This window comes from Conger conger, unplaced genomic scaffold (assembly GCF_963514075.1).
Source record: "Conger conger unplaced genomic scaffold, fConCon1.1 SCAFFOLD_240, whole genome shotgun sequence".
NCBI classification, from domain to species: domain Eukaryota; kingdom Metazoa; phylum Chordata; class Actinopteri; order Anguilliformes; family Congridae; genus Conger; species Conger conger.
Window position 1 is genome coordinate 1 of NW_026890530.1, and position 10,000 is coordinate 10,000.

At 47.0% G+C, this 10,000-nt stretch overlaps 1 protein-coding gene across 1 annotated transcript; it reads right to left on the reverse strand.

Annotated features, from left to right (window-relative positions):
• Positions 1-745: 745 nt before the first annotated feature.
• On the reverse strand, positions 746-8,654 carry LOC133120639 (tetraspanin-5-like; the record flags this gene model as incomplete). The annotated part of the gene is made up of 3 exons (XM_061230352.1): positions 746-916; positions 5,345-5,491; positions 8,604-8,654. Coding segments are annotated over 3 exons (369 nt in total), but the record flags the coding sequence as incomplete, so codon positions are not given.
• Positions 8,655-10,000: the final 1,346 nt, after the last annotated feature.

Sequence of the window (10,000 nt, forward strand, 5' to 3'; positions counted from 1 at the left end):
GTACTCTGATAGGCTGTCTGAGGGAGAGGGGGAGGAGTCCTCATTCAGAGAGCCTCTGATTGGCCCTGATATTGACACAGATTCTCAAAAAAAAATCTCAATCTAAATATTAGAAAAAATAATAACTAAAAAGAAGTAAGCAGAGCTAAGCGCCCCAGTACAGCAGCCATCGACTGCAGCTGACACCTGCAGTCTCATTTCACTGACAGTACCGCATCAGAGAGAGAGAGAGAGAGAGAGAGAGAGGGAGAGAGAGAGAGAGAGAGAGAGAGAGGGAGAGAGAGAGGGAGAGAGAGGGAGAGAGAGAGAGAGAGAGGGGGGGAGAGAGAGAGGGAGAGAGAGAGAGAGGGAGAGAGAGGGAGAGAGAGAGAGAGCGAGAGGGAGAGAGAGAGACAGTGAAGACTGCTGACTGCACACAAATACCCCAAGAGCCAATTCCGCATTCTGATCCGCTAGGTGAAGGGCACTCTGGGAAATGTGTACATTCCTCAGCATTTTTTCATTTTAGTCGCTAATTTTTGTCTTCAGCACCAAAGAATCACTAGTTATGTTTTCTTTCTATTGTAATACACAGTATGTTTTTGTATTTCACTATTGCTGCTGTACGTAAGAACTGCAGCAGGCCCAGAAGGTGGACAAAAGATAAATAAAATCAACAAAATCAAAACAAATACAAATGTCATATGTGCATTTAAGAGTCAATGTTTTCACCAAGTAAAAATGTTATTGACTGTGGGCCTCTTACGTATTCCTGGGTGAAGTCGATGAGGTTCTGCAGGTCGATGTCGTCACGGTAGGCCCTAATGTTGTTGTTGATGAAGAAGTTGAGCTGGTCTTTGATCCAGTCTTTAAAGACGAAGGCCAGGACACCGGCGGTCAGCTCCAGGAAGAAGATTATCCCCAGGAACACCGAGAACTGGAAGGCGCCCCGGAAAACAAGCCAAGTTAACCCCCAAACCGGGTCAAGAGAGACGCACATCCCCGGTCGCATTCCACAGCCGTGCATGACTGTTCAGCTGGGAAACAAACGTGACTGTTTTTCCTTTAACCACATCAATTCAACAACCCAATTATCTTAAGAAACCCCCTGCTTTTGTCTGAAACGACCCTAACACGGCGTCTCAGATTCTCGATTAGCGCAAGATGAAACAAGTTCCAATTTCAGTTCGGTTCCAAAACCCCTCCCGGCGGTACAGAGCTGCCGCTGTACTCTGTAACAGAGAGAGAAGATTACATTTGCGTTGAGTCACAGAAGCGTTCTTATGCTTGGCCGTGTCTTGGTGTGCAGTGCCAATTCAAAAATGTCTCGGGTCCAAGCTTAAACACGAGAGCAATTACAGCGAGAGCTGAAAGCCGCAATCACGTTTTTGGCAAAAGGGAGTTTAAACTCTATGGTCTTTAAACAGACGGTCATATCCATGGTCTTTAAACACACGGTCATATCCATGGTCTTTAAACAGATGGTCATATCCATGGTCTTTAAACAGACGGTCATATCTATGGTCTTTAAACAGACGGTCATATCCATGGTCTTTAAACACACGGTCATATCCATGGTCTTTAAACAGACGATCATATCCATGGTCTTTAAACAGATGGTCATATCCATGGTCTTTAAACAGACGGTCATATCCATGGTCTTTAAACAGACGGTCATATCCATGGTCTTTAAACAGACGGTCATATCTATGGTCTTTAAACAGACGGTCATATCCATGGTCTTTAATCACACGGTCATATCCATGGTCTTTAAACAGACGGTCATATCCATGGTCTTTAAACTGACGGTCATGTCCATTATGTTTAAACTGATGGTCATATCCATGGTCTTTAAACACACGGTCATATCCATGGTCTTTAAACACACGGTCATATCCATGGTCTTTAAACACACGGTCATATCCATGGTCTTTAAACTGATGGTCATATCCATGGTCTTTAAACTGACGGTCATGTCCATTATGTTTAAACTGATGGTCATATCCATGGTCTTTAAACAGATGGTCATATCCATGGTCTTTAAACACACGGTCATATCCATGGTCTTTAAACAGACGGTCATATCCATGGTCTTTAAACTGACGGTCATGTCCATTATGTTTAAACAGACGGTCATATCCATGGTCTTTAAACTGACGGTCATGTCCATTATGTTTAAACAGACGGTCATATCCATGGTCTTTAAACAGACGGTCATATCCATGGTCTTTAAACTGACGGTCATGTCCATTATGTTTAAACGGATGGTCATATCCATGGTCTTTAAACAGACGGTCATATCCATGGTCTTTAAACTGACGGTCATATCCATGGTCTTTAAACAGACGGTCATATCCATGGTCTTTAAACTGACGGTCATGTCCATTATGTTTAAACTGATGGTCATATCCATGGTCTTTAAACAGACGGTCATGTCCATGGTCTTTAAACACACGGTCATATCCATGGTCTTTAAACAGACAGTCATGTCCATGGTCTTTAAACACACGGTCATATCCATGGTCTTTAAACACACGGTCATATCCATGGTCTTTAAACAGACGGTCATATCCATGGTCTTTAAACTGAGTGTCATATCCATGGTCTTTAAACTGATGGTCATGTCCATTATGTTTAAACTGATGGTCATATCCATGGTCTTTAAACAGACGGTCATATCCATGGTCTTTAAACACACGGTCATATCCATGGTCTTTAAACAGACGGTCATATCCATGGTCTTTAAACACAAGGTCATATCCATGGTCTTTAAACAGACGGTCATATCCATGGTCTTTAAACACATGGTCATATCCATGGTCTTTAAACAGACGGTCATATCCATGGTCTTTAAACTGACGGTCATGTCCATTATGTTTAAACAGACGGTCATATCCATGGTCTTTAAACTGACGGTCATGTCCATTATGTTTAAACAGATGGTCATATCCATGGTCTTTAAACAGACGATCATATCCATGGTCTTTAAACTGACGGTCATGTCCATTATGTTTAAACTGATGGTCATATCCATGGTCTTTAAACAGACGGTCATATCCATGGTCTTTAAACACACGGTCATATCCATGGTCTTTAAACTGATGGTCATATCCATGGTCTTTAAACTGACGGTCATGTCCATGGTCTTTAAACAGACGGTCATATCCATGGTCTATAAACAGACGATCATATCCATGGTCTTTAAACAGACGGTCATATCCATGGTCTTTAAACAGACGGTCATATCCATGGTCTTTAAACACACGGTCATATCCATGGTTTTTAAACTGATGGTCATATCTATGGTCTTTAAACAGATGGTCATATCTATGGTCTTTAAACAGACGGTCATATCCATGGTCTTTAAACACACGGTCATATCCATGGTTTTTAAACTGACGGTCATGTCCATGGTCTTTAAACAGACGGTCATATCCATGGTCTTTATACAGACGGTCATATCCATGGTTTTTAAACTGACGGTCATGTCCATTATGTTTAAACTGATGGTCATATCTATGGTCTTTAATTAAACAGACGGTTATATCCATTATGTTTAAACTGACAATCATATCGACGGTCTTTAAACTGATGGTCATGTCCATTATGTTTAAACTGATGGTCATATCTATGGTCTTTAAACAGACGGTCATATCTATGGTCTTTAAACAGACGGTCATATCTATGGTCTTTAAACAGACGGTCATATCTATGGTTTTTAAACAGACAGTCATATCCATGGTCTTTAAACAGACGGTCATATCCATGGTCTTTATACAGACGGTCATATCCATGGTTTTTAAACTGACGGTCATGTCCATTATGTTTAAACTGATGGTCATATCTATGGTCTTTAATTAAACAGACGGTTATATCCATGGTCTTTAAACAGACGGTCATATCCATGGTCTTTAAACAGACGGTCATATCCATTATGTTTAAACTGACAATCATATCGACGGTCTTTAAACTGATGGTCATGTCCATTATGTTTAAACTGATGGTCATATCTATGGTCTATAAACTGATGGTCATATCCATGGTCTTTAAACGGACGGTCATATCCGAGCACTCATATCACGTAATTCACTCAGAACTCATTACAGCCTGAGATTGGGGGGTAAAGCCGTGCTCTAGAGGTCAGGACCGGCAGGGTGGGTAACGGCTGAGGCCCCTAACGACAGGAGGTCGCAGGTTTGATTCCCAGTTCGGGGCGCAGCTGTGAGTAAAAGCACTTAACCTGAATTACCTCACTACACATCCCCACTGCATGCAAAATAAAAATGATTTCATTAAACTTGGTGAACGGCAGAAATGCGGTCTGAAAAGCGGAATGGGAGTAACAGTGTTATTCAGAGTAACATCGTGCTCGTGCTGGTTAGGGAGCTGAGAGCCGGCCCGCCTTCCTCAGAGTGAACGCTGAGATCGCTCAGAGAGGCTGGACGGAGTGATGCCTTTCCCATCAGGAGCAGGAGACAACACCCTCACACTGACCACAGTTCTGCTCCACTCTCTCTCTCTCTCTCTCCCTCTCTCATCCTCCCTCTCTCTCTCTTTCTCCCTCTCTCTCTTGCTCTCTCTCCCTCTCTCTCTCTCTCCCTCTCTCATCCTCCCTCTTTCTCTTGCTCTCTTTCTCCCTCCCTCTCTCTCTCTTTCATTCTCTCCTTTTCTCTCTTTCTCTCTCCCCACCTACCTCTTTCATTCTCTCTCCTTCTCTCTCATTCTCTCTCTCCCTCTCTCGCTCCCTCTCACATTCTCTTTCCTTTTCTTTCATTCTCTCTCCCTCTCTCTCTCTCCTTCTCTCTCATTCTCTCTCTCCCTCTCTCCCTCCCTCTCACATTGTCTTTCCTTTTCTTTCATTCTCTCTCCCTCTCTCTCTCCTTCTCTCTCATTCGCTCTCTCCCTCCCCCTCTCATTCTTTCTCCCTCTCTTTCATTCGCTCTCCTTCTCTCTCCTTCTCTCTCTCTCCCTCCCTCTCTCCTTCTCTCTCATTCTCTCTCTCCCTCCCCCTCTCATTCTCTCTCCCTCTCTTTCATTCGCTCTCCTTCTCTCTCCCTCCCTCTCTCATTCTCTCTCCCTCTCTGTCTCATTCTCTCTCTCATTCTCTCCCTCTCTTTGTTGACGGCTCCCAGGAAAACGGGGAGGGTTGCCAGAGGCGTTGCCATGGCGACAGTAACCACCGGGCCCTGTCAGTTGGAAAGTGAAGGAAATGTTTCCAGATGCTTCGGACAGAACGAGGCCCGCCCAGACCATTCCCCCGGCAGAACGAGGGAACGGCCAATCAGAGCTCAGAGGGGAGGGGTGGGGGCGGGGCAGAGGGGGCTGAGGGGCAGGCCGGCGGACAGGAAGGGGCGGGGCTACTCACAAACTTGAGCAGGAAGGTGTTCTCCCTCAGGGCCCCGATGCAGCCGGCGAAGCCCAGGATGAACATCACCCCGCCCACCACCAGGAACAGCCACACCGGGTCAAACCCCCCCAAGTCTGTGATGGAGGAAATGTTTGACAGCACCCCCTGAGAAAGAGAGAGAGAGAGAGGGGAGAGAGAGTGAGAGAGAGAGAAAGAGCGGGGGGAGGGGGGAGAGAGGGAGAGAGAGAGGGGGAAAGGGAGAGAGAGCGGGGGGGTTGTGGGGGAGAGAGAGAGAGGGAGAGAGGGAGAGAGGGAGAGAGAGGGGGATATAGGGAGAGGGAGAGAGAGTGGGTGAAATACTGAGTAGAGAGCAATATTGGAGTAACAAGCAACAAGAGTGACACATGGAAGTCCAGCACCGATGGAAGCAAAGGCTGTGTACTACTGGATGTTCAGCAGTTGAGTCACGCGACCCGAGAGAACAGAGGTTCCCCCGCGGGCTGGAAGCCCCACGCCTCCTCGCGTTTGGTCCGGCTTGTCGACGGAAAGACGAGGTCGCGTTTTAGTCAGCGTTTCCAGGAAAGCTCCGCACGAGGATGACCTCACCGCGCGGCTTGGCAGCGAGGCGGTCGGCGAAAGCCAAGATTTCTGTCCCGACTCTCAGGAGGGGGGCGAGGCGGAGGCACTGCGGGCAGGCGGACGACCAGAAGCTTTAAAAAAAACCTCACCACAGTCTCACTCAGAACCGCGCCGAGCCGAGCAGGAGGGGAGGCGGCTCGCTGTCGGCTCCCTGCGGAACGCGAGCCTTAGAGTCTGGAACCAACGCCGCTCCCGGGCCCAGAACTCCCTCCCAGAACCCCTGCGTCCGGCTCCTCTGCCCACACAGCGCCTTTCCGCTTAAAACTTCTGCACACACCCAAGAATTTTAAACGAAAGACCATTCGCATCAACCTCACCACAATCACGTGAGATCCCCCCCCCCCTCCCAACTCCCCCCTGCCCAGTAAACTTTGGTTTTGACTCCCAAGAATAAGTCAAAATATGAAATGCTGGATCCATTTTAAATGCTCCATCCATGTTAAATGTCAGCTAATGTTAAGGGTTTCATTCTTTGCATCAGCAAGGGGGTCAGTTGAGGCATACTAACTTAAATCTGACTGAGGAAAGAGTCTTGAATCAAATGCTCGGTCCACCAGTTGATGGACTTCCTACCCAGCTAGACCAGCGTTATGACCAGCTTGACCATGCTGGTTGACCAGCTCATACCCAGCTAGACCAGCTTTATGACCAGCTTGACCACGCTGGTTGACCAGCTCATACCCAGCTAGACCAGTTTATGACCAGCTTGACCACGCTGGTTGACCAGCTCATACCCAGCTAGACCAGCTTTATGACCAGCTTGGCCAGCTCAACTGTCAGCCTCCATGCTGCCCCTTCTCATTTCTCCTCAGTGGGTTCTAAAACATCGTTGCCGGTTTTACAGGCCTGTAAATTCTCTCAACAGATAAAGTTGCACAGCCGAGAATTAATCAATACGGCGAGGATAGTTATTGGTCAGATCCAGCAAACCCATAATCGTACTTATCCTATACTTACTGCTCTGGGAACAAAGGTTCTGAGGGCCCGGAAACAGGCCAGCGAGTCTGTGTGCGTTACCGCTAGATCACTCCGGGACTTGAGAAGAGGGGAGACTGTGTTTCCCATCGTGAACGGAGTCTGTGGCACAACAGTAGCTGTGTTTGGATTGGCCGCAGACCGCACTTTCGGTCATTCTCAGTGTTTGTTCAAAGACGACAGGAGCGGTCTCACACTATACACTATCACAGGTCAGGAGAGAGACGGTGCCAAAGTAACCCCCTGTGTGTCTGTCTGTCTGTCAGGCCTTCAGAGACAGAGCAGACTCTGCACGGGAGAGGGATCCTGCCCCACACAAATGCAGGTTGTGCTTCTGCACATTTCCAGACACATACCACATACACACATACACATACACACATACCACATACACACATACACACATACCACATACCACATACCACATACACACACACACATGCCACATACACGCATACACGCATACTACATACCACATACACACATACACGCATACACACATACCACATACCACATACACACATACACACACACACACACACACACACATACACACATACACACATACACACACCACATACACACATACCACATACCACATACCACATACACACATACACACATACACACACACACACACACACACACATACACACATACACACACACACATACCACATACACGACCGCTGGCTGTCTAAAAACCCACCATATTTCACTCACCGCTCAACAGGAAACACAGCTGAAAAACAGTTTCCTCCTGTGTGGGATGTACAAGCCGTCTAAAAGCAGCGAGATGCGGTGTGTCTTCTGCCCTCCTCCCCCTGCTCCGGGCTCTGGCCTGGAGCTGTAGCTCAAGCACCACAACCTGACGCCGGCTTCAGCTAACCTGCCACTTCTGCGCTCCCTGTGCCAGGAACGGACCTTCCCGGATAATCATCTATATCTGTCATCTGCATAATTACTATTTGTATAATTATTGATTTCATTGAATTTATTTACATATTACATATCAACACTACTGTTGCCGGGCAGAAGCAGATGAGCTTGTTTCTGCTCAAGGTTTCTTCCTGTTGGTCAGGACGTTTTTCCTTGCCACCGTCACCCTAGGCTTGCTCGGAGGGGGTCTCAGGCCTGGGTTCTTTGTAAAGCTGCCTTGTGACAATCTTGCACTATAAATAGCGCTATACAAATACATTTTAATTTAATTGAAATTGAAGCACTCAATGGACTCAAAAAGACACACACACACAGACACACACACACACACACACACACACAGACACAGACACATATACACACACACACACACACACAGACACATATACACACACACACACACACACACACAGACACATATACACACACACACACACACACACACAGACACACACACACACACAGACACATATACACACACACACACACACACAGACACACACACACACACATACACACAGAGACACATATACACACATACACACACACACACACACAGAGACACACACACACACACAGAGACACATATACACACACACACACACACACACAGACACACACACACACACACAGACACACACACACACACACACACACACTCACAGACACACACACACACAGACACACACACCCACACACACACACAGACACACAGACACACTCACCTTCTCGCTCCATGCCCAAAGCCCGATCCCAAGGAAGGCCACTCCCAGCAGCTGAAAAGAGAAAAAAATACGAAAAGAGAGATGAGCATATCATGCTAACACAACCTACAGCAGGGCTCTTTGACGAACACACACACACACACACAAACACACACTTACTCACATACACACACACACACACACATACTCACATACACAAAAACAGTACAGCAGGGCTCTTTGACTAACACACACACTTACTCACATACACACACAAACAGCCCACACAGGTCAAACACGAGTGCACCCATGAATAAGCCATTGCACGAGGATACAGTACACGCGGCCAAATGGAGCAGATGCCCTCTTTAAATATGCAGAGATATTACTTATTAATCTGTCTCTACTGGGAGCACTGGGCAGATGCACACCTCTCGCTTTCTGATTCGCTCCCGAGTGTGTCAGTGGGATTAATCCCGCTTTCTGATTCGCTCCCGAGTGTGTCAGTCGGATTAATCCCGCTTTCTATAGCTTTCAATCCCGCTTTCTATTAAATATCCATCCATCCATCCATTATCCATTATCCATTATCTGAACCCGCTTATCCTGATCAGGGTCGCAGGGGGGCTGGAGCCTATCCCAGCATACATTGGGCGAAAGGCAGGAATACACCCTGGACAGGTCGCCAGTCCATCGCAGGGCACACACACCATTCACTCAGACACTCAGACACTCAGACACTCAGACCTATGGGCAATTTAGACTCTCCAATCAGCCTAACATGCATGTCTTTGGACTGTGGGAGGAAACCGGAGTACCCGGAGGAAACCCACGCAGACACGGGGAGAACATGCAAACTCCGCACAGAGAGGCCCCGGCCGACGGGGATTCGAACCCAGGACCTCCTTGCTGTGAGGCGGCAGTGCTACCCACTGCACCATCCGTGCCGCCCTATTAAATATCACAGTTTGATATTTGGCAATATGACAAAGGTTCAGTCAGGGGTTCAGTAAGGGTTCAGTAAGGGGTTCAGTAAGGGTTAAGTAAGGGTTCAGTAAGGGGTTCAGTAAGGGGTTCAGTATGTTGTTCAGTAAGGGGTTCAGTAAGGGGTTCAGTATGTTGTTCAGTATGTTGTTCAGTAAGGGGTTCAGTAAGGGTTCAGTAAGGGGTTCAGTAAGGGTTCAGTAAGGGGTTCAGTAAGGGGTTCAGTAAGGGTTCAGTAAGGGGTTCAGTAAGGGTTCAGTAATGGTTCAGTAAGGGTTCAGTAAGGGGTTCAGTAAGGGTTCAGTATGTTGTTCAGTAAGGGGTTCAGTAAGGGGTTCAGTAAGGGTTCAGTAAGGGTTCAGTAAGGGGTTCAGTAAGGGTTCAGTATGTTGTTCAGTAAGGGGTTCAGTAAGGGTTCAGTAAGGGTTCAGTAA